The following is a 26906-nucleotide window of genomic DNA, read 5'->3' as shown; positions in this document are numbered from 1 at the left end:
GTAAGTACCAACTAAAGCATGTCAGACTTCGCCACGTTCGCCTTCCGAAAATCCGGGACTCTGTAGTCCCGTGGTCGGGCAGAGACATACAAAATATAATTATTATTTTATGACCGATAATTTTATGTAATTCCTAGATATTTAGAACATAATATTGCAGTAAAGGTAAGATAAGATAAAGATATTTTATTTGTAAAACAGTGATCTACCAGTTTCTCTCATTCTCTTGTCCTAAGTGAATAAATTTCCTTTCGCTACTGTTCAAAACTGTCTTATATCACCTTGTAAATTGATTTTGTGTATGCTATCAATCCTGCAAGTGAACTTTATCCCACCCAAAACAAAAATGTGAAAGGCTGCCAAGTTCGATAATATGGAAATCCTTCGCCTATAAAAGAAGTGAGATCTGAATAAGTACCAAGTTCCATACACATACCTCAGTTAAAAATAGTTACTTTTTAATGATGTTACTTGGCAAGTTTTCACACACCTTCTTATAAACCTACTAAACGCAATGAATCAAGTATTTAATTTTCTATTAAAACTTGCCAAGTAACATTATTAAAAAGTAACTATTTTTAACTGAGGTATGTGTATGGAACTTGGTACTTATTCAGATCTCACTTCTTTTATAGGCGAAGGATTTCCATATTATCGAACTTGGCAGCCTTTCACATTTTTGTTTTGGGTGGGATTTCATTTATTTTTGTAAGGTTGTTTATTTTATTTTTTTCTTATGATTAAGTTAGTTAAGGAAATGTCTCATTTATACTATCTTTCAGATTTTTGAATATGCACTATGCTTCTTACAAAGAAATGAACTAGATTAACTAAATGGACTAGATTTACCAACTGACTGACATGACATGTTATCATATATTATGTTCGTGGATCAAAGTTACACATTCGTTATTTTCGAAAGTGACTCACACTTGGCCGTTTTCAGATTTTTACTTTGACTTAATACAAACCTTTGTAACGAATTTCAGATCGGTACGACCATTCGAAGGTATATTATATAAATATAGATAAATTTAGTTCGTTTTAGTTCCTTAGGGGTATTTTACACTGGGTATTTTACACCTTCATTATTTTGAAACCGACTCACACTTGGCCATTTTCAGATTTTTCCCTTTACCTTGACATAAAGACCTACCTCCATGCCAAATTTCAAGTCAATACGACCATTGGAAGTGGTCTAGGTTTTTGATGAGTGAGTCAGTCAGTGAGTGTATAGTAAAAATAGCGATTTTCTGACGTCAATATCTCAAGACCTACAATAGGTATATTAATGAAATTTTGTATTTTAGATAAGTGAGGGGGTCTCAACAGATACTAGAAATTTGAAATGTGTAAATAAAATAGATTTTGAGTTATAGGGGGGTCGAATTTGGCCCGAAATGGTTCGTGTAATATAACCCACGGCCGGTGTGTCGCTTTTTTGCTCGAACTTGGCGGACACACTGCCGTGTGTCTAGATTTGAAATGGTTTGACGTGAAAATGAAACAAAGAATGAACTCACCTATGACCTTTTGCAGATTGTAGGTATTTTTTTATTTTCCTCGTACTACCTACCTATACTGTTTTATCTGTTAGCAGCCTTTATTAACATCAATTATTTCATGAAACGTTAACTGCCAGAATTTGGGTCGAAACTCTCAAAATTACGTTACATTTACGAAATGTTTTACCCGAGTTCTAAATTAGTCTAAAATTGTATTGCTAAAATTGTAATTACCTGCCTACACACATTTTTGTTTGGAAGCACAAGATTCAGTTTATTCTCATTAGATTATTATTCAGATTAAGATATCTGCAAAAAGCAAGTAAATAACTATAACTACATTAATAGTTATTTTGTTTATGTTTGACTCAATGTGATTGCAATGTTATCTCTCCAACTATTTGTTATGACAACAAGCCAAATCAATGAACTTTTTATATCTGTTTTGTTTTTAAAATATAGCTTTATCAATATTGCATTGTACTTAAAATATTTTATGTAGGTATATAGGAAAGCAACCTAATATATATTTTACATGAGACTTAAAAGTTGACAAAAGTAAAGTTGATTTACATTTTCTGGTATAAGCACATTTAAATACATTAATTACTAGCTATTCTCAAAAAATTTACCCGAGGATATCACTTTCTGCAGCCTGATGTTTAGCAAACATTTAAATCGGTTCTTTAGTTCTGGTATCATCCGGCCGTGCTCTCGCTGTGGTTACATATTGGGCTGACAAAGTGTTGTCTCACTATAAAACATGTCATCGAGACGAAAGAAGAAGTTCTGGCATGAAAGCAGGGCAGAAAACAAACAAACAGAGTTACTTGTTCATTTTAATATTAGTAGGTGTTTGGCACAGATCTTTATTCAACTCATAATTTAAGACACTTTAAGTCTTCGATCTTATACGCCTCACGCAGATTCCTTTGACAAATTAACTAGAATTATTCTCTACCGTGAAGTTTAAAATGACGCTGCTTTATTTCTTGTACGATAACAGTAGGCTTAGGCGTGTTTCTCTAAAAGGTACTTACTTACAGCGCAATTCTTAAAGTCCATTTTGCCATGAATATATCTACTTTAAAGCTTCGTAAGAATTACTCAATTTCCATTACTATTCAATGCAGTTCAATCTTTCGCATTTAATAAAAACTTAGAATAATTTGCCTACGCGTTGCTAAGTTTGCGTCCGTGGTGCACTTTGCAGATTGGTCCATACGAAATTGTTTACGCAAGGCGTAATAAAAACCAAGTTTTTATCGAGTTGTTTCTTATCCATATATATTTTCAGTTCTATTAAAACTCCAGTCTCCCGATTGCTAAAGGGAATATGGATATAATGGATTTAAAAAATAGGTATCTGCCATAACACAATGCATAATTTTGACTCAATCATAATTTATTTTATATTTATAAACATTCAAAAAAGTAAATATTAATACGTTTACACCTGCAGCTTTAAAATTGCGGCTGTATTGACCATTATTTTGTTTCATTTCATTGTTGTGGAAATTTATCGAAATGGTAAAATGGTTTGCAGACAAAAGATTCAATCTTTACGTTTATTATACAGAGTGGTCTTTTTATAGCTGAAGCCGCATTCACTATTCGAATTACCGCATCAACATTCAAGAATATTGAGTGGCTGCTTACGAATCTGTTAAATAGATCCAATACGTCCCACGGCTATGGAATATTTTTATCTCAAAAAATAACACTCTGATTTCGTCCTTTTTGTTTATATTTCTATTCTTTTATAGAATATCAAATCCAATCTTTCGAATAGTCTTATTTTTCTATATTACCTTCAATATTTCGGAGTTCGAAAATAAGATTTGGTGTATTATTTAGTTATTTTCATTCGCGATGTAGTCTTTAGATAAAGTAAGAATATACAAAGAATTCAGTGATTTGATTTGGTAGATCGGATCGTGCTTGTTTCGATCCAACAGGCATCTTGGGCCTAAAAGGTTTTGGCTTGTTAAACCTTTTTCGAAAGTTCAGTACTTTAACTACAAATTGGTTTTGCCAAATAGTTTTCATCATTTTTATCATATCATTTCAACCTACGTATAATCAACATAAACTTATTTATTTTTAATCAAAGAGTGACTCAATCAAACTGGAAAAGGAGTCACGTACTTTGAGAAAACATTGCGTCTGTATTGCACAATTGTGCACCCTGCAATACATTGAAAGAAAATAACGAACATTGTTTTAACATGTAAAGAATTTTAAACGGTTTCCTACTGTCACAGGCAAAGTAACTAGAAATACTGTCTGTTTTGCGATAGTGTTTTTCTTTAGGAATTTACAATAGAATTCCTGGAAGAATAGAATTGCGTATTAGAACTAGACCTTGCGCAATACTTTATTCTTCTATCGTCCTTGCTTGACGCATTTGTTGTACAATAATATAATAGACCACAAACCAAACACTCAAGTTTTAGTATTAATATAGGCACAGTTTATCTTTCTTGTGAATATAGATAAATATTGAATTCATTAATGGTTGAATTGGTCATCACTATGCTTTTAGTGAATTGGTAATTAAAAACATTTTGAACGTCACTTCTGCTAACAATAGTTTTCTTTGACAGAAGATAAACGAAACTTATGTGTACGAAAATATGAAAGTATCACGTCCTCGTTCAGCCTAAAAAACTGTAAATCAGACTTTCAGTGAAAACCGAAACAACATGTTGAATGATACCTCGAATTCTCTCAACTGAAGTTACTCTTTATACCATTAGTCCACGAACACGCCTTAAGTGCCATAAGGCTAATGCACAACGTAATAAGACTGCTTCATAGTATTGCACTCTGGCCGTCGACTGTCCTTAATTATTCCCCTACGGAACCACTTTCACGGTCTATAAAATTTCTAATGATAGTCTGCATCCCGAAATGAATTAGCTTTTTTCTCTCTTCCTGTCGCAATTTAGAACGCATTAATAGCTGTGAGAGGTTTCAATTAAAAAGGAAGCCTTATTTTTTTCTTCTAAGATTCTGTGTTAGGAAAGAGGGATTGATTTTTCGATTTATAAATTATGGAAGGAATAATAGACGTGTTTTAAAATTGTTATAATATACACGTGTTATACTTACTGTTCACAAGAATAACAATGACATGAAAATCTATTTATCGTTTTCATAAAACCTGTGACCGCAGAAAGCGCTCGGCCGATTATTATGACAATACATTTCTGACGAAACCTTTTAAAAATATGAATAAGTCTTTTATTTTCATATCGGGTTTTCACGTTGATGAAAACGTGGAAAACAACACTACAAATAAATATTAATTAATTATTTTATCTGCAAGTTCGCGTAGTAAGTAGGAAACACAATGGCGTATTTTGTATTGAGAATTACTTTGCAAAAAGTTGAAAAAGTTTAATAATATGATGTCAGAATATCGCAAGGTCATGCTTAAATATCTTTCAAGGCAGTTGTGTGATGTGGCTAAAAAGATGTTATATGGGTAAGGAAATTATGACCTTCCTGTGCCATTGATTAGAGGTTCTTTTGAGATACGTACCTACTACTAATTGTGAACGTGCTGATGAAATGCGCTCGTTTAGGTCTGATTAACTACTCCATTTATTCTTTGTCTGTTATTCTCACAAATACCTTCTTTCCCTTACCACTTCAGACAGTAGTACTGACAAGATTCGGAATTCGCGAACGAATACTAAAACAACTTGTTACGCGCTGCTGCGCCGCCACCAAAACATTAAGAGCATTTTATTGGTCTATTATCTCTTTATTCTAACCTAAATACACTTTGCATACCAAAATAACTTTCAACCACACTTACCTTAATTAAGAAAAATAGAATAGCGACTTAATTAAAACTTACGTTCGAGTTCATTTTAATAAAGCGTAATCCGACTACGCGTTGAAACTAATGCTTATTTACCGCCTCGCCGAGTGGAAGGGCAGAAAATATCCAAGGGCTATTCTTTGCCTTTCACAAAAGAAAAGGTGACACAATATTTTTGTAACATTTCTTGGGAAATTGGGTGGGGATTTAAAGATTGAAGAACGTAAGGGAAATCGCTAACCGTAAAAGCTTTCGATTTTCGTTGGCTATGTAAAATTAACTTTGTTTCCTTATTTGAAATTGAGTCATTTATTTAATGTACTGTGGTAAACATTTTGTTTGCGTTTCCGGAATAAAGCCATGTGTTTAATCTTTGCAAATCATGCGATGGCAACCAAGCCAAAATGCTGGCGTATTATGCCTCTACCTCTTGCATGTACTTCTAGTTACACCATTGTTTTGTGAATAACCACGTAAATTACTCTATATTCTCGATGTCAGCAAATGGCTTATATTTTATTCGCAGAACCATATTTTCTAAATTCCAACCACGAATCGACCAACACAGCTGCAAAATATTAGCATAGGTAAGGTGTAACAAAAAGGTTCCAATGTCTTTGCCAAAACATTATTCAGATAGCGGTCAAAAACTGCCAATATATGAAAGGCCGTGGGTCATAGCGTTTTTGTTTCTATTTGAGTAACTCTCGAAGAGTTACGACGTCCATTTGGCTGGTTCGGCATTATCTTATACGTGTAACGGGTTACACAGAAAAGCTTTTGGGGTAAGCCTCGGTTTTCATTCATTTGCATCGTATGGTGTTTTACTAGATAGAGTTTCTGATGAGGCTGTTGTGTGTCAATGTTTTACATGGAGAGACAGCCCATCTGACCTCTTCTCTGATCTAAACTGAATACCCCTTCATAAGACTAATTGTCTGAGTTTCTGGGTTCTGACTTCCAAAGATATATAACAGCCGGAATACACACTTGTAAATTGTATTCCGAACCGCTGAGGAACCCATTAGTATGTTAATTAATGAAAAACCTTTTGCATTATATTATGATGTCGTGATTCTATCTTATCTTGTTTTATACCGCAATATTCAAATATTTCCTGAATGAGAAAAAAACCTTCGTGAGAAAATATAAAGGGCCAACCTTTTTGTTGGAAAGTTAACATGGAATATCCGATTGAATATGGGACACATGCCTAATTTGAATGTTTCGAAATAGCCTCTGTCGACCAGTTTTGCCTTTGGTGTTTTTATGGAGTGTCAGATTCTTTCTGACTTAAACACATCATGTTCTTTCTTAAACCCTTTATGTACGAGGGCATCCCCGGCAGTAGGAAAGTAAATTTCAAATTGAATATTTGTCAGGTCATTCAGATTTTTACGAAACCATTGTATTGAATTTATTATTTGTTTTTATTTTATGAATTTTTTACAGTTATTACTCTTTTTGATATTACTGCGACACTAACATGCGTAATAAAACGGCAATGAAAACATTACACAAAAACTATTTTAATTACAAAACTGAAGCAATAAAAATTTAAACAATGTTTTAACTTAATGAGATTGGCTAAAACTTTTTTGCGGCTCATAAAATCTACCTCATTGAGTTAGTTTTACACATTTTATACGAAATTATGATTTGGTAAGTTAAAATGTGTAAAAGTTACAGTATTAACTTAAGTAATATTTAACTAAAAGAAATGTTGAACTTTATTAATTATCATGAATTTGAAATCTTTTGGTCTGAAATATTTCATGTGGTGTCATATAAATCAAAGGGTATGGCTTTCATTTCCATTCTGCGGCAACGTGTGGTTTCCTCTTATTCAGTTACTCATTTTCAAAGAGTTTCAACCTTCGCCGGTCGTATCTAGTTTTCCCTTTTGCAGTTTTATTTTAAAAGGTCACGTGTCAAGCGTTAAGAAAATATTTTCTTTTGAACTTTTATAAACATGGAGTTTGCAAAATAAATCTGTCTTATGATGCTTTTACACACAAATAAAATCACGGTTTGTGAAGCTCGCTTTCTACAATAGGTGAGACATTGACGTACATATTTATGTTTTTTTTTCCTTTTCATTTTTTATTATGGCTTTGCTGTTGTTATTGTCTCCGTCTATGATGTCGTCTACTATTGAAAAATCCTGTACTTATTAAAATTGTCGGATAGAACGATAAGGATTCATTTAAACCTCATAGCTGTGTTGCTTGGCCAAGCGTAACCGTATTTTATTTGTCACAAGGTATCACATAAACTTTTCCATATAAAATATACATTCTCATATACGTTTGGACGCCTCTTACTAATGGACCAGGAAAACCTTCCAAGAAAACCTCAACATGGAAAACAGAATTGTGCTTTTCCAAGTACATATTTTGTTACAATATGACACACAATTAATTAGTCTGAAAGATAAAATGTAAAACCTTTTATGTATGTCATAAACTTGTGAAATATACAAAAATATCTATCTCAGACAGTTTATTTTCGTTTTGCCCAGAAAAATTGTTCGTGGTGTGGCTTATCTTAGGTCCACTGCCCTGAAAGCTTGATTTAACCCCTGGCCGGCCACAAATAGAAGCAGCCTAGATTTCAACGGCGGGATTAAGGTGTCACCTGTTGTATAATTTTATGAGAGAAATTGAACAAAGATTTAAATTGTAATATTTTTATTTTTTATTCAATTTTATGAGCTAAAGGATTTGTATTATAAGAACATACATAAGTAAAGAAAGGAAGATTGTCATCTATTACGCAATCTCAGCAAATGTCAGCTCCCAACTGAGTTTGTCATTTGCTCTTACTCTTGTCAGTCCTCGTTTCTTGTATTTGTAACTCACCATGCTGTAAACGTGACGCAGATAATAAGGAAAATACATGTTTCGTGTGTTTGTAGCACTAAAAAAATCAACCCTCAAAAGAAAATGCTGTTATGTGTTTTGATGTATCTTATTAATTTCCACTCATTTTCCCTCGATACTTATTAATACCAATTATTTAAACCCATTTTTTTCGTCCACAGGTATCATCAGATGTTTAGAGATGTTAAACCTGTCACCATCGAGTTACCGCAACGTTGACGCGAGCGAACGGACGGTGAACACCAAGAAGGTGTACTCGCGGAGGCCGTGGTACGCTCCGCCTATAGACCCTGCTGAGATATTGAGATATTCACCAGGTAAGTGTTAACTATGTAAAAATAAGTCATAGTCATACTCACTCACTCCCAGCGTGCTGCTTCACACTAGAAAATTTTCCGCGCAGTTTTTGGACGTGACAAGGCTCGGATTGAACGGGCGTTGTTGCGCGTATACATATAGATAGAGCGATAGAGATCAGTTCATTTATTTATTTGGTGCGTCAAAAACAATACATAGAATTATAAAAAATAAATCTATTAAAACAGACATGATGATGATGATGATGTCCTCCTAGCCGATTATCGGCTACGGCGGCTGTTCTCATGTAAGGAGATTAGCCAACTGCGCAGGACATATTATAGTGCACAAGCATTTGCGCAGACACAGGTGCACTCCCTATTCCTTCACTCTCATAGCCCGATGGGACGGCAATCCGACACGACCGGAAAGAGATCAGGCGCAGGACCGACATTTACGTGCTCTCCGATGCACGGGTGAATCAATCACCAACTTCCAGGCTTCGGGCTGCTTTGTGAAAGTCTTCTAAAACCCACAAAGCGATTTCGGCCCGACTCGGGAATCGAACCCGAGACCTCGTGCTCAGCAGCCACACTTGCGACAACTAGACCAACGAGGCAGTTAAAACAGACATAAATGGTTGACTTCTAGCGTAAGTATAAAAGATGCCACCTGGCATCGCGCGATATATTTTTTCCACTCAAAAGTCGCTAGGATACTCTAGGTTTTGCTACCTGCGACAAAAATACGCTAGTGGGGAAGAAGAGCTGTTAGTTCAAAAATTTGTATCTAAATCTGACTAGATGCAAATGGGTGAAAAAAATACCCATAACACAATTCCTACAGTTATAATAAGCCCTGCATTAAATCTCGTATCCGAGGCCGTACCATCTAATCCCGAAGCGGATAAAAATGGGATTGGTTTTTAAAATGAAATTAATATCTGGATTTGTGATTTGATTATGCCTACCTGTTCTATTATAAACTAAGCCATCGATAGATTGTATCTTTTGTTCTTGTGCCTATTATGCAGGTCTCACTATGACGTTTAAATTTTCAATTAAATTCAGCTAGTACGTTAAAATATCTTTAATGGAGTTTTGAAGTAACTGTCAAGTGAAGAGGCAATAATGAATGAACTAATGAATGATGCCAAAGGTATACAATAAGTGGGTGTTCGATCGTAAGTACGCCTCTGCCTAACCTTTTAAGAAAAACCGGCGTGATGTCATTTTCATGACGTCTTCAAAAGAAGGTTCAATACTATTGACTTTTCTTCTATAAACTGAAAATAACTTCTCAGTATGCAAGAATTAAAACGTTCAATAACGTACGTATGTAACCTTAGACTAGAATAAATTATGAATCCATGAATACCACAGATTGATGTAGACGAAATAGCTACTGCATAATTTATATGCACATGATGATGTTGTACCTAGATATTATTTCAGTGCATACCTTGCCGTTTCCCAATTATTTTGGACCCAACTTCTAATCTAACCACAGCTGATTCTATTATTTGCATAGCCTATTCGTAACTGACCTCACAAACCTATTTGAATAACAGGATAAAATAAATTGGAAAGGCAGGTTGTCGAAACTGGTTTCAGACTACCAGTAATGATTATCAGAAGTCTATAATGATGTACTCTTGACGCTTCAATATTAATGAGTTTCTCAACATATAGACGAGTCTCCATTTGATACAGCTGATTTTTATACCTGATGAACTATGTAAGTATAGTAAGTTCAACTCAGTCTTGCGCGCGGCCTTATGTGTGGGTAACCCTTGTACATATACAGTGACTTTGTGTGCGTGACAAGAGGTACAGTCGGGTACAAATAAAGTTATTTAGGGGTTGTATAAGGCTGTTTAAAGAAAATCAGTTATTACGTAATTTAATGTTTATTTATTTATAATGATTCTGAATCGCTACTTGAAAAATAAATGATGAATTTTCAGATTCGCTACTCTCACCAAGGTCAATTATAAATTTTGACTCCATGTCAAAATGTCTATAGTATTTGGTTTTTCTTTTGTACATGTCTACAGGTATTACCCAACACCCCTTCATCAGTTTGAATTAAACGTTCATTTATGAGTTTCATTATTTCCGTCTTATTTTGGTCGACATTATGCGAAGCAATATAATTTTAAAAAAATCCCCATACATTTTGTTTACATTATTATACTAGATTATACGTCTTTTTACATTCTTAGTCCACACTTTTATTTATTGTCCGCGTACCCCGAGCTAGAAAATATGTAAGAAGTATTTAATTCATCTTAGATATTTCACCTCATTTATTTCTTAGATACTGTCAATGTCAATTTGAAAAAACGTATGAGAAAATAATGAAAAACTGTAAAATGTAATAATAAAAAGCTTTGAATGTTGTTTCATTTTTTGAAACGCTACCTGACTCCTTAAACATTTTCTCCGTGAAGAACTAGACATTTTTGTAAACGACTGTACCCATAAGAAAAAGCGATAAGAACACGTCATGCTCGGACGACGTCACTGTCACACGAACGAAAGTTGTATATTTACAAGCCGACGCACACATAGGGCCGCGCGCAAATCTGAGTTGAACTATCTATACAAGAGCTTCTTTAACTTAAAAATAAATCTCAGGCTGTTTATGAATAGTGAACTTCTCCTAAGTACAAACTACATACAAGGTTTAAATCACAGCAGTGACGCACTAAACGCAATACATTGTGCTACATAGGTATATCATTTGGTCCATTACGACCCACGAACAAACGCACTAATGCTACTACTAATCGTTAATAAATTGCTTGTTGTTAATGCATCACCTACACCTTTGTGAACTGGTTACTGCATACCTACTGCAAAATAAACAGTCGGCCGACTGTTGTCCAGGATGGTTTGAAAAAATATTTTTGGCCAAATACCTGATCGTTGCTATGTGCGTACTACCATTCATTTCCATTAGACAGTCGCTCCTTGTTAAACATTGATACTCAGCTGCATCTGATTAGACTGGAAGCCGACCCCAACATAGCTGGGAAAAAGGCTAGGCAGATAAGACCATTCATTTTCATACCGATTTATAACCCAAAACAAACTATCGGCCGACTAAATGTTTGCAGTGTGTAGTCTTAATCCTAGCTATATATATGACGTCATAATTTCAGTAAACCTAAAGCCATTGTTGTGTATGTCATCAGTTTCGAAAGGGCTTATGTTGAAGCAATTTTAGACAAACGAGCCTATTGTCCGCTGTGATGGACGGGTTAATTGAGTGAAGCACTACGAATATGCGAAGGTGTTCCGTGTGAATATTGCGATTATGGACTAGTGGATCGATTCGGGTGGTTATTTTTAGTTCATTGATTTGTATTGTCTATACTCTCTACTTAGTTACGATTTGATGCTTTAAGGCCACTTACAACATAAACGACAACTAAAAGCAACCGTTCATTATCAATTTTCACATTCCATTTAAAAAAAAAAACAGTATTTAAAGAAAAACGTTATATCGGTGAAACTAAGCTTTGGTCACTATGTACCTAGCGGTATTTAATAAGCTGTTATAATGTCATAACATAAAAATTTATCTTGAATAAGAAAAATCTTAACCTCTTCTGGACAATAAATAAATGTTTTAAATATCGCTAGCGCGGAAATAACAATTACAGTATTTCAAAATGTTTACAGCAGTAAATAATGTTAAACATAATGTTCATTAATATTCCAAATGTTAAACACCTATCAGAGAATCAAATATTCAAAATAAAGTTAATGAAGAATATATTTACCAGAATATATTTACATTATTGGCACATAAATATGTAATATCTGAAATCGTAATTGGGTTACAGAATAACAAGTACCAAAATGACCAAGATAATTTTTTTTTCTAAGACCAACCTCAACCTCAGTCTATCTTCAAAATGACTAGAAAAAACTTACATGACTTATTCCAAGTTCAAAGTAGTTATCAATCCTATTATTAAAGACCTGATTTGATTAGTATAGAAGCTAAAAAACTTTTAACAGCACTATTTGAAAGCTAAGTTTTGTAACTTAAGAGTTGAAGTGAAAATTACGCGTAGGAAAAGTTTATGATGTACCTCAGACGTGATGTCTGAGCAAATTGTGATTCACGACTATTTACTTCGCAAAAAGTGGCAACTGTAAATGACTTACTGTTCAGAAACTATAACAAGTTTTAAGAAAGAAAAACTGTCTGAAAGCTAAGTTGAACATAGGCTAGAAGTGTTGGTGTTAGTCACTATTTTTGATGCCAAAATCTGTAAAAACCTCACTAACTACACACCACACACCACAAACCACACTAACTAAGCTTTAGAGGCAGAGGATGCCGCAGATTTTTTAAATATATCGATTTTTTTTTCTTGTTTTTCTTTCACGATGATTATTTTTTAATACCTGATTTTATAAATTTATATCTTTTGAAGCTTCTAGAATTAAATGTACGAATCAGTTAAGTGGAAGATAGCTTGTTATTGATTCTGAATAATCGTTCGTTTTTATGATAAACAGTCTGTTTCTAGCGAATGTTATTAAATAATTGGTAGATTGAATTTTTTATCACAAAAAATATTTTTACTACTGACTGTGTAAATAAATGTTTCATTTAAACTAACGAAGTAAAGTTATAGTAGAAACCAACACCCATTTATTAGCCGATAATATTCTACCACAAGACACGTAAAATATTGCTGCAAAAAGATTCCCAAAGGCCAGCGGAGGATAAATGACATTCGTATTCCCAGAACTTTGACTTTCCAGTCCGTTGACTTTTAGAGGTCAAAAACTTTTTAGTAATAAATAATTTTACATATTGAGAGTGGAAGAAAAGTAAAATATAATTGGGGTTAGAACCTAAATCCCAATAGTTGTTAACCCGACTTTGAAACACTCTTAACTATAGGACTCATCCATCAGGTCATTTTCGCATAGGACTAAGAGGTCGTTTACATTTGACCAGTTACGTGGCTATACATAAGAGTCGTGGTGGCCTAGTGGGTAAAGGACCAACCTCAAGTACGAGGGCGCGGGTTCGATCCCAGGTCAGGCAAGTACCAATGCAACTTTTCTAAGTTTGTATGTACTTTCTAAGTATATCTTAGACACCATTGGCTGTGTTTCGGATGGCACGTTAAACTGTAGGTCCCGGCTGTCATTGAACATCCTTGGCAGTCGTTACGGGGTAGTCAGAAGCCAGTAAGTCTGACACCAGTCTAACCAAGGGGTATCGGGTTGCCCGGGATACTGGGTTGAGGAGGTCAGATAGGCAGTCGCTTCTTGTAAAGCACTGGTACTCAGCTGAATCCGGTTAGACTGGAAGCCGACCCCAACATGATTGGGAAAAGGCTCGGAGGATGATGATGATGATGACGTGGCTATACATACATACAGCGTTTGAACTGTTACTGTTACAGCCTGTGTATCGTCCCACTGCTGGGCACAGGTCTCCTCTCACGCGGAGAAGGATGAAGGATGAAGAATCGTTTGAACTGTTAGTTATCAATTCTTTGATGTCACATGTATGCGTGAAACCACCTGCTCGGAAAATGCGCTAGTGTGACAACCCTAAGCTATCCATGTTGTTTGGAATCTTTTGCATTCCGGAACGCGATCCTTTTACAAACCAACTTACAAACATAGATATATGACTATGCTAGAATAGCCTGTTTGAAATGTTAATTGAAACAATGCATTGCCACTGTTGATGGTGCGGTTGCTATCACAGGCGAGATCGATGCGACCGCACACTGAAATCACACACTGTGGTTTATGTCACTGCCATAGATGACATACAATTGCTATTAAATCTAAGCATTTACTATCTAGGATTAATCTTTGTTTAATTTGTTACGATATTCAATCTTTGTTTTATATTCAAATGGCTGAAGAGAGGAATAAAGATCGATCTACTTACCACATTTAGATAAAAAGTAGTCATATTTCTGGCAGAAAATCTGTGAAACCAATTACAATCTGTTTTGGTTTGAAAGCATGACGGACAGAGTTACTTTCGAATTTGAGATTTTACCAAGTTTCATGCTTATCTGTAAAGTTCGCTCTGTCACAGATAGACACACATAGCGGTCAAACATTTTACTTTTTGAGTGGGCGTGAAACTTAAGTCTATCTCTCAGTGTCGTATGTAGGTGTCATATTATCTAGTACCGTGATCTTTGAGTTTGGTTTATGCATGACATAGTTACAACGTCGAATGCATTGTTAATTAATCATTAACTAGCATCAGATGATTCAGAACTAAATATTGGATTATATGCAATATTAAAATGTGTAAAACTCTACTTTCACAGCGTAATTACATATTTTTTTTATTAATCATGCATATTTATCAGCGGAGATTTGAATCATGCATATTATACGGTAAAACTGTTAAACAGCTACTGCGGGTGTCTTACGAGCACTCGGAAAGCCAGCTGATTTGAAAACATACAAAATAAAAACATAGTATGAAAATTGCTTTGCTTATCTTTTTTTATTCTATAAAATATAGAACGGGTTAGTAATCAAAACCGTATCTCATCATCTTTCTTCTATTGATGAAACCTAAACGTGTAGAATAATAAATTTTATTTTGATAGCGCATAAGTATTTCGCCATCTTTAAGTGCATCATCATCCTCCGAGCCTTTTTCCCAATCATGTTGGGGTCGGCTTCCAATCTAACCGGGTTCAGCTGAGTACCAGTGCTTTACAAGAAGCGACTGCCTATCTGACCTCCTCAACCCAGTTACCCGGGCAACTGGGTTGAGTATTATCTTTCAACTATAACTTCTACTTAAGTATTTCGCCAACTTTAAGTGCATGTTACGGTATTTTGAGAGTGCATATGACGTACATAGTTCGATATACAGTAATAATATCCATTGTCTCCTTCTGATTGACCTATAGCAGCACGTAGGTTGCTCTACTCTAATCAATTAATTGCCCAACAGTATTGAGCTCGCCTGACATTGATTTAATGAAGGGTAATGTACATAACTAATGACCTTGTTCTCTCTGTTAATGGCGTATTTCGGGTAAAGGTAGGGTAATATTTTATTACTGGTTTATAGAACGAAACTGTGTCTGGGGAGCTGTTTAGTACATTTGGTAGAGCAAAAATATATAATATTGGTGGTCTCGATAGCTTTCTTGGAGATACGTTAACCAGTGGACTGTAAAATATATGGATTGTATAATTAATAATAACAAATATTAATTACTCCTAAAAAAAAAAACACGTAAAGAAAAGTATGGCGTACGATGATAGACGCGTGAGAAATGAATAGATAATGAACACTCGTAGATCGACGCAGCGGGCAGATCTGTCACAGATACAAAATTACTGTCTGTGGTCTCGACGAATATCTTCTAGGGTCCAATTTTTCTTTCTTTCTTTTTTTTTAAGATTCCGTAAAATTCCATTACATAGATAGAGTCACTTTCACATAATTGTCGAGTATATATACCGGGGATTACCCTTACTAAACGGTATTTGTTCTCATGAAAATACTTACTATTACCAAGAACACTTCCCACAAGATATTGAGAATTTCCAAGTAAAGTAGCTGCTGACTACAATTAAATTCTAAGCACCCTGTAATCCGATCCTCAAACATCGTATTATGTATGTGGACATAATTCCTAGACGTTCTAATGGAGTATTAGTAGTTAAGGATTAGTTAAGTCTACGAAGCATTTAATTCATGAAATGGTTCAGGTTATAACTCAAATGTTAACGTGTATAGAAAAGCTCTTAGCTTAGCCCTTAGCTTATAGATCAGTGTAAGAAAATCTCCGATACCTGACGGTTTTGGTTTCTAAACTAATTCTCTGGGTTGTTCTAATTTTGTTAGTTCGTAGTGTGGGTTTTAGAAACTTTCACATAGCAGCCCGGAGACGGAGATGTATAAATCACCAACTTCCAGGCACTTTCACGTGCATCGGAGAACACTGTCGTGTAGGATTACCGTCCCAACAGGCTATGAGAGTGAAGCAATAGTGAGTGCACCTGTGTCTGTGCAAACCCTTGTGCACTATTATATGTATGTCATGCGCAGCTGGCTGATCTCCTTATATGAGAACAGCCGCCATCAGGCCGATAATCAGCTAAAAGGACATCATAGTCTAGTTTCGTATAGGCTACGAGTTTTCGACTTTTTGTTTCATATTAACCAAATAGTCGGGTGTCGAAGATAAGCTTACCCTTATGTACGAAGTGTCTAACTTCTATCCACGTAATAGCTATTAGCATTAGGGATAACGCAACTTTTTGTTAGTGAAAGGGTTTACGGATTCAGGCCAGTGGCAGAGATTAGCCACAAAACAAAAACTAATTTTTGGATAATGTTAATTAGCGTACCGTAACAACATCAAAGGCTAATTTCAAATAGTATGCCAATTATTTTTATCTAATATCTTTCAAATAGTCAAGTGGATTCCAAAGACATTATTAGACTTTCGATATAAACTAGAACGAGAACGTTCGAGAACGTTCTGTTTTGTGTTTTTATGCGTCACACACGCGAATACATGATTTGATATTGACTAGATAGTCTCGATAAGTCAAAAGTTCTCTCAGATATGTGGGTATTACGTAATGTACTAAGTCTTGTTTTTAGGTCTTAATTATTATTAATCTCAACAGATTACGAGTCAGACTACGACCCGGACGCAGTAGAAGAGCCACGAGAGAAACAGAACGCCGACTACTATGACCGGCCGCGGGAGTACGAAGACCCAGTGACGTCACAACACGTCGAAGGGCTCAGCCAGATCGAGACTGCGCCCCCCAAGAGCTTCGAACAGCCGCCGACCACCGCGTCAGTGTCGGAGTTCTCCATCGCGAATGCTGTTAATTTGAGAGGTTTGTGTACAAATATGAATTTTGAATTCCAAAAATTTTGCGTCGTACCGTCTACGTATTTTATGTATGTTTCGTTTATTATGATTTCTGAGTATTTCGTCATACAGACTCTAGGTATTGTGTGATATATTATTACATAGCCCACATTGGTTTTACTGAATGCATCCAAATATAACCAACCGTACAGAACAAAATAATTTAATATTTCCATCGACAAAAAATATTCTTACATATTTATAAGTATCGTATGTTTTATGTGTAAAATAAAATGTATATACAAACAGTTTACATGTCAATGTATTGTGCCCAAATGTGCTTTCATGTTCATAGATTAAAGCGCTGACAATTCAATTAGGTAACTATTATATCGGTTATCTGCCACAGCTACACCGTAACCAGCCTACTACGCCGTAGCAAGTTATCGGAATCTGAGATAAAGCAAACAGAATCTAGCTGCGTGGCGCGTAGTAGGTTACGCGTACATTGCGAACGATAGTTCAATACCTACACTCCATGTATAAAAGAACACGCGTACGTGCGGAAAATGTGTGTTACTACGTGTAAGAATGCTTAGTCTGGACGTAGCCTTATAAATCTTCCTACGCAAATCCGTTCCGGACTGTAACCTACTTAGTGGGTCCGAAGGGTATCGGTAACTTGTCTCTGTTCACTTTATTGTAACATTAAAACCGGGTCGTGATCTATTTTGTTTTAAAACATAGCTCGTAGCGAGGATTCGGGTATAAATTTTCATGAGCATTCGACCTCGTTATCGTTTTCGTACATCTTTGGTAAACTAAAACTGAGCGCTTTGTGAAATATTGTGGCAAATTTTGTACGTGAGTGCCTGAAGCTTTGTTTAGTCAGCTTATCTGATATTACAGGCGTCATGAATCTCCTCTCTTATTTATCAAAGAGCCACTACAATATTTTGCTTGTTTACGGGTATTAATAAATATTTAAGTTAGATTGTGTTAAAGTCAACATCTCTAGAAAGGCTGTTCCTTATGAGATGACGACAGACAGAAAAGTATGGAAGAAGAAAACATGTTACGTCGACCCCAAATAAAATTGGGTTAAGGGCAGGAGGATGATGATGAAATATTTAATTTAATTCTAATAAACTTATTCAATTCAGGCCATTGTGCCAATGTCAAATATTTGGTACAATTCAATTAAACAAAAGGGGTTCTCAATGGGTTTTTAATTAAAGTCTCTAAGAAGTTGAATCGAGCAATCACAACACACAAGATTAATTTATTCACGCTTGAAATTCTTGCGAACAGAAGTTTACGGCGCTGTATTTTACTAATTTAACTTTTGAAGTGGATTAAGAATTCATTGGGAGTATGTGGAGTAAATGATAAATCACGTCTCTGGGCTTATTCGTTTCTAATTGGAGTATTAAATATTACGTACTTGTATAACCTTAAATCTTGGGGGCAAAGTCATAACTGTGAACAAAAAAAAATTGAAAAATATGTAGGTAGGCTATCTCTTCAAATATATTCCTACATAAATAATTAATAAGATCGAAAGATAATGGACGCAAAAAAGGATTTAATAAACAGACCGGATACATTTATTAAGATTTTGACTAGGATAGTTTATTAATTTTATTCTATGTATTAGGTAAACCTAATTTGAATGAAAACTGATACCTTAAAGTAATCAACTTAATTCTGACAAAGTTCGATACTTAAATTAGCTTTAGCTAGATTAACGATAGCATTTTAGATCAATTTACAAATTACAAACGACTAGATTAATTTCCGTTACTTAGTGAGCCGATAAAAATTGTACCACTTAAAATGTGATAAAAACTTTTCATCATGACCGAATTACGTAATAAAAATAAATAACTACAGTTTCTCAAAATACATTAATCTACTTCTACCCTCTTTTAATTAGTCGCAAAAAATACCAAAAGTTATGTAGAAATAAAAGTAAGTAGGTACTTAAAGCGTACATTTTTATGTGGCACGTTCATTCAAACATTAACGGCGGTAATATCTCCCCTTTCATTGTCACTGTTTATGTACAAACATAATATACAGCGTTATGTTTACTTTAATGAGGCTAATAAAATTATTCATGGGTTCATATCATATTTTCTGTGGCACGACGTAATCTGCCCGAGGTCAGCACCCACAGACGTATACATGTAGGAATGTACCTACATCTCTATCTACTATATAAAAATAAGTCCGGTTTTCCTCCCTGACGCTATAACTCCAGAACGCACGAACCGATTTCCACGGTTTTGCATTCGTTGGAAAGGTCTCGGGCTCCGTGAGGTTTATAGTAAAGAAAATTCAGGAAAAACAAAAAAAATATCACCAAACAATATGTTACGTAAAACGAAGCCATCTGGTGGCGGAACGGAGTTCGCCGGGTTTGCTAGTACCATATAAAGAAGAAGATTGTTTGTTTATATTAAAACCGTATTGAAAGATAGTTCAATCCTCGAAAAAGGTGGGAAAACTATTTCAAAGTACTTTACTGGTGCAGGGTAAAGGAACTTTTTTCTTTTACTAACGTCGTGGTTGGGTCCAATCCCAAGGCATTGCTTACTCATACTCCCTGACTTCTTTGCTATTGATCGTCATTTTTTTTTTGTAGAAGTAAAGAAACTGTGAATTGAATGTTGTTTGATATGAATGCTAGAATATACGTGTTGCACAAACGTTGTAATAACCAGTGGGTATTACGACGCAGAGATGGGGAGTCACGAGCGAGTGAAACCGCTGGTCACGTCTAGTATATATTATGTACAAGTACGAGGAGAAATATAAAAGAGCTGTCCTTTCATATTACTGTTATGTTCCACAAAGTACAAGCCGCAGCCCGCAGAGATATTGAAAACATAAGTTCACGAAAAAGGCAAATATAAAAGTTATAACATTTTATTGAAGAATATTTTCTTCTTTTATTTTATATAGCTTAACTTTATTTTCGAATATTTAGTGTAGTGCTTAAACGGCTTAAGGCTATAAGATTAACTCGGAGCTTTATAATAGAAACAAAGCGATGACTTTGCGTTCAAATGAAAAATATTTCAAAGAATTCGTTTCATAAAATGTTAGGGATGAAAGATTAGAGATCTGTTTTATTTGGTTTAGCAGAAAAATAAAATGTAAAAGAAAATCCTTTGGCCACTTTGATCACACCTAAATATATACGCGGTCGAATAGAGAAGCTTTCTTTTTTGAAGTCGGTTAAAAATGAAGGTTTATGACTTCAAGTCTGTTTTGTTTGTATGTACAATAACTACATGCTCTACCATAATATCACTAGTTCTTAGTTTATTTACCATTTTTCAGTATTAAATATTCATATTTCTCCACAGAGGCGGTCCTGGTAGCGTTGGGCGGCGCGAGCGCAGCTCTAGTGTTGCTGATCGTGATGGCCGGCGTGTTCGTGGCGCGCAGGCGCAAGAACAGCCCCTCCCCCGTGCCCTCCCCTCCGATATTGGTGTACCCACCACATGATATCTCCGCGCCGTGTTATATGTAAGAATTTTAATCATATAAATGTAAGTTAATTTAAGATATGTGCGTATCTATGGGCCTTATTTGCCTGATAATGAGGGTTCCAATAAGTTTGCATAGTAAAATCCCAAAGTCCTAGTAAAATTCCTTCATATTACCATCCCCCTCACTCTCAAGATCCAATTCCTTGGGATTTATTACCATTAATTTTAAAGAGAAAAAAAAAAGAAAAGTTACATGTACCTACTTTACTTCTCCAATTTATTATCCAGTTGTTTTCACTTAACTCATATATTGAATATTATAAATATCAGAACTATATAGCAAATATCAAAAGCAAAATACAGATAGTAATGACCCCTTTACTTGAATAGCTACCTTCAATTGAAAAGGTTAATGTCATTTCTGACTGCGTTAAACCATTGACCGCAAATAACTTGGTGTCGTAAACTGTCTGGAATCAAAGCATTAAAAACTATCCAAGTTTAGTTATCCGAAGAACATTAAACGTACCTACCTATTTCTAAAGGTTCGGAATGTATTGAAAAGAAGTAGAGCTTTAACACGACTGCAGTCTTTTCTTCTTCTTTCAGTCATTATGTTCAAAATTCACTATTTTTTTCATTTATTCCTTTTAATTGAATACAATTTGCTGCTGCTTTTAATTTCTTTCCAGCAATGATTCAGCTTTTCCTTTGTTTAAGGGATTGTTCACACCAAACGTATTGTCCGCCGCTGACTGTGAGTATACTCACTGTCTGCCCCAGTATGAACGTCGACTCAATCTGCAGTACGCGTACTCACCAAGCCGACAATAAGCTATAGCGTACGATGCGCTACATGTGTGAACAAAAGAATAGGCTCGTGTAGGTTCACACTAGATGCGTACGCTGAGCGGCTGACTATTCTACACATAAAAGAGCTCAGTATTTGAACCCCCCAATCTTCATACATAACAGATGCTATGTCTTCCCAAGCGCATCTTCGTAAGTTTCTATCACTAAATTCTTCTGAATTCGCATTCCAAATACATTCTCTAGAATGTACTTCTGCAATAAACTTTTCGGTGTCGAACATCGCGAGGTGTCACGTGTCACGTCTGTCCTCATTGAAGTTTGTTTCTCGAGTGTATTGCGGCCGATGCGCGCGGCGGTGCGGGCGCGGCGGAGCGGCGCTATTCGGCAACTGCGTCCGCGTAGCCAATCCGCGTCCGCCGTGCATAGTCGCGTAGTAAAATAATCGGCCACTGAGAGTCAGCGACAACAGGCGACGTAATAGCGTATAGTCGGTTCGGTGTGAACGACAATTTCAATATATATGGAAAAGCAATAAACTGCGTAACGCGCGCTCACAGTCAGCGGCCGACAATACGTTTGGTCTGAACGATGCCTTAGTGTTTCTCTCCAACAATTGATTGATTGGACTGATTTAGATAAAGTGTTTCTTATCATTACAAACTCAAGAACGGCTGTACAAATTGGTTTCATACGAGTACCTTTTTCTTTTCTCTACAGCGTATAGTTTCTTCAAAATTTTCTATTAAAAAAAAAAAACATTATTTCATTACGAAGGTATTCAATCCATTGATATAAATTAATATACTGCAAAATGATTTTTATCAAGTTGATGTTAATCTGAGATTTCAAAAATAGTTTACCTTCCACCACGTATCTAACATAAGCCGCTTTAGCGCTATTCCCGTGTGAAATCTCTTCATATAAAGTTATAAGAGGAAATATGTGCTGATCTACTTCAGAACATAAATATCCACTTTGTATTCCTTAGAGAGATCCTGAAATGACGAATATTTGTACCGAAAATCCCAGATATAATGGTAGGTTGGTAGACATATTTACTAAAATGTCCAACGAAAAATAACTTGATCAATCTTTCTTTGGATTTAAGTATTTAACTCTTTACATTTTCACGAGCAATAACTGAGTTTGTGCTTAGAATAATCTACTATTGTATAGACGTCACTAGATAATTGACGGGATAATAGGTGGAACATAATACGCCACTAATTAAAAAACAAAAGCTTTTCTATTTTTAAAATTGTGATACCCAAGTATCAATTGTTATTTTACCAACCGATATGCAACACGTGGTTTCGAATGATCCCAATCCGCATCAGATTGATTGACAGTGATAACTGATGAGTCCGGATTTACTGAAACTATATAGCGGTTATAAATTGGTTCTATTTTTAAAATCGGTGTAGGCGTTTTTAAGTAGGCTAAAACTAAGCAATAACACTACCTACATATTCCTTTTAAATTCCGGGAATTTTAAATTATATTCCATATGTCACCATATAATCTACACAATCTATGAGGATTTCATTTATATAAAAGTATTGTAACCACAGCGACGAGTTACAAAAAACAATAATACTCTTGTAACTATGAAATGCCAATCAACCAGAACGAACTGACAGACAATAGCATTGTTCACGTATGGACAACAAATGTCATTCGTGTTACAGTTTGCGTACAAAACCGTCAGTGACGTACACTCGGTTTTGTACGCAAAGCCGTCTCGTGTACGATTGACTATTGATGTAGGTCAGTCGATGGGATATCACGACACCATTGAAGGGTTAGACAGAGCTGTGCTTTTGTACAATCATGTCTATGCGATGTTGACATTACATCGGAAAAGGACAGAAACGCCGAAGGCGCTACTTTGAAATTAAAGGGACCACTGAATGAAAACTATCATCTTATTAATCGAAGTTTATGCTAATTAATATACTTATTAAAAAGCAGGTAATGTCAAAATCAAATCCTTTTTTTATATGATAGACCCATCGTCTCTTCGTTAATACTATTCCTTGCGTGAAAAGATTTTTTTATTCCATATGTACAGTACAAGATATAACTTAGACATAAGACAAGGAAGTTACATAAGTTACATTTCAGAATTCCAGGAAACTACTTTAAAGTTTACCTTTCAAAGAGAATTTTGTTGTTTGACATCGCAGAAAGTCAAGTCACAATCTCTATGTGAACTGTAGTTTTCTATTCAGCAATTTTAATAGAAATAAAATAATTTATACTGTGTAGCCTGAGGCAACAAATAAAATACACGTGGAAAATGCTACTGGTACAAAAACTCCGTTTTCAATGTAGTAAAATATGTAGCAAGAAAATGTAAAATAATTTTTAAAATATATTTTTATAACTACACAACGTGGCTTACAATATAAAATATCTGTTTTGATAAATAAAATCTGTAACCGACTTATCTTTCACTGGCTAATAAAAATAAACAATTAATGTTAACTAATGCAAAGCCGACTAAGATTAATGCTTTTGTCGACTATGAAGGCTTATTTTGGGACAGCTAGATAAAGGACGCCTTTGATAAGATACCGGGTAAAGTCCGAAATATAATACAACAAAATGATGCGAAACAGTACTTCTATATCTTGTCGATTGCCTTCAAATCTGAGTCTTATACAATCGCCAAAAGGTTTAAAATTCAGTGTCACGAAAAAAATACAGTAAAAAGAATAATACACTACAAAAAACATGTGGCCATGTTACCACCTACCTACGTATTAACATGCTTCGAAAATTTCATCCTGTCGTGTTGACGGTATTTCGTGATAAAACATCATGAATTAAGTGACTGTGATTAATTAAGTAGCATAAAATAAAGTATGAATTTTCATTAGGCCTATGGAGGACGGGTTTTTACAATATATATGGGCCCATGGAGAGCTAAACATGTGCGTCATTTAAAATGAGGTATATCATTCTATATATGCACATTTTTTATGGAAAGTCATCAAATGACTCTACTCGCCGTGGGTTAGCAGCGTGAGGGAGTGTCAGACTCATACTGACTAAAACCTATTTTAGATACAATAGCGTATACGTTTTTTTTTTCTCAAAAAGATATGAAAGTACACCTAGTTGTTGATAAATAAGTAAAATTCTAGAACAATAAGAAATATTTAAAAAGTTCAGTGCTATTGTTGTCGTACGCCATTATTATATTTGTATGTCCATTTGAAAATGTCAAGTGCTCCTTGTGTCTCAGAGTGGCGTGCTAGTTAGTGCGACGAAACTAAGTCTCTTGTAATCTGAAACACAAATATGAATACATTATTCATTTGAATATGTTCATGAATTCAAATATTAAGAGCACGTAATAAGCTCTGCAAAATAAAATGAAATGCCTTTTTGTTATTAGGCTGATAAAGCGTGTAAAAAACTTTTAATTTGTGTAAAGTTTTGTATTTTACGTAATTCAAAAGTTGGAAATATTACTCTTTTTATTCACTTGAAATAGGAACTCATATGATTAAATTTTAAACGACAGGTTTAACCACGAAGGTATAAGAACTTTTCAGTACAAAATCCTGCGATACTAAGTAACAAAATTATTCTTTCGTCCTATTATTTTACATCTAACAATCTAAATTACGTAACTACGTGTAGTTCGTAACAATATTGTCTGTATACCATTGAATACCCTATAATGACGTAATAAGAATCGTCGTTACAAATAAATGTTCTTTAGTATTACACGGTTCAGATGTTATGATATTGGATATTGGTAAAATATTCTACAAGGCAATGAAGTACCTTCGTTGAAGCTATTATTTATCTACCTATATCTACATATCTGGATAAGCGATGAAAAAAAAAGGTTAAACTATCATACTCTATTCACCTTTAAAATAAATGGTAATGTTAATACAATTCATATATCATTGGTCATCATCAACAGAGAAACGAAGATGAATAGGTTATAGACTTTTTTATGTGGGAAATCATCAAATGACCTCTCTGTGTGAAGCGTGTGGAAGATTCAGACTCTTGCCCACCATGTTCCTTCTTAACCTCTTTATGTACCAGGGCCGCGGTAGCTCTTTCGAACGATCCCGCAGCCCACGCAAAGTAGACCATAGCTACAAAAGAATGTTGCTACCTACCTTTTGCATCTGTTTCTACAATATCTATAGTTCCAGAAATAAGCTTTTATTCTGATATTCAGTGCGATTCGCTGTGGAGTAAAAATACGAGTCTATGTTTTGTCGGTTATTTGTATAAAGTTTTGCAACCCTGGCAAAGTTGGTCAAGCTTTGCGGTATCTTTTTGCTTGGGTATTCGAAATTTGAATAGCGATATTTGCTCTAGTTTGAAATATGGGAATACCGCAAATATACTTCTCTTTGAGTTTACTACGGAAATTGGTTTATGTAGGTACATAAAATATTTGCATATATAATTTTACATAGCAAATTTTTGTTGCACATAGTATTTATACTTACTCAGACACATTAGGTATAACTAAGTTATATTTAGAAATGAACATCAAAAGCATATATTTTTTTTTTACTTAGAAAATAATAAAAGCAATCACTTGCAATTCTCTTGGGAATTCGCCTGCTCCTTCGGTATTTTTTTTTGGGTACAAAATTTATCATCGTTTATTTTGGTAATATAATCATGTGATCTATCATCCCTTTAATGTTATTAAGCATATTATAAATAGGAAGGTAGCTGTAAGCAATTAAGGTGAATATAATTACCAATCGTCTCTTCAGCTAAAGCCTTCGTTAGCACAGACTAACAGTTAATTAGAAAATACTTTTGCTCTAGTCAGGCGATAATTCAGTTTATGAAGATATCCTTGAAAATCTTAGCTCAAAGGATAAGTTATAAGGTACAAACTATCTCAAGATATCAGTTGCACGTCTTTCTAAGTTTTCACACTTATAGCACGGGAAACTTTTCGCATTTAACAATATTATAGTCGATGGAACTTTCTTTAGATATATACGCTCAAAATACTTTTGGGTACAGGTCAAAATAATTACCTTCCTTCCGTAATCTTCGTGTGTACGTCAAAAGAATATTAATTTCTTATAATTAACTTCTTCGTAATAAAAGCTCTAGGTGTGCTAGTACATAATAAATACAACAGAAAAATATGGTTTATTCCAAGATATCGGTTAAAATACGTATAAAAAACATTCCAGAACATTCCGAATTATG

At 34.8% G+C, this 26906-nt stretch overlaps 1 protein-coding gene across 2 annotated transcripts in view; it reads left to right on the top strand.

The window, feature by feature from the left end:
* LOC124638999 (synaptotagmin-15-like) overlaps nucleotides 1–26906 on the top strand; it is an 83718-nt gene that overhangs the window by 13189 nt on the left and 43623 nt on the right. Inside the window, exons 2-4 of one of the 2 annotated variants that reach the window (XM_047176206.1) lie at nucleotides 8381–8536; nucleotides 17186–17404; nucleotides 20754–20916. In XM_047176206.1, the coding sequence (XP_047032162.1) occupies nucleotides 8401–8536; nucleotides 17186–17404; nucleotides 20754–20916 (518 nt within the window). In that variant the 5' untranslated portion in view covers nucleotides 8381–8400. Of the gene's footprint in view, nucleotides 1–8372; nucleotides 8537–17185; nucleotides 17405–20753; nucleotides 20917–26906 lie in introns of those variants that run through there. The other variant, XM_047176207.1, reaches the window with a different exon arrangement.

This window comes from Helicoverpa zea, chromosome 18, assembly GCF_022581195.2.
Source record: "Helicoverpa zea isolate HzStark_Cry1AcR chromosome 18, ilHelZeax1.1, whole genome shotgun sequence".
Classification (NCBI taxonomy): Eukaryota; Metazoa; Arthropoda; class Insecta; order Lepidoptera; family Noctuidae; genus Helicoverpa; species Helicoverpa zea.
Note: the sequence above shows the minus strand (reverse complement) of the source record. Positions and strands in the feature narration are given on the sequence as shown.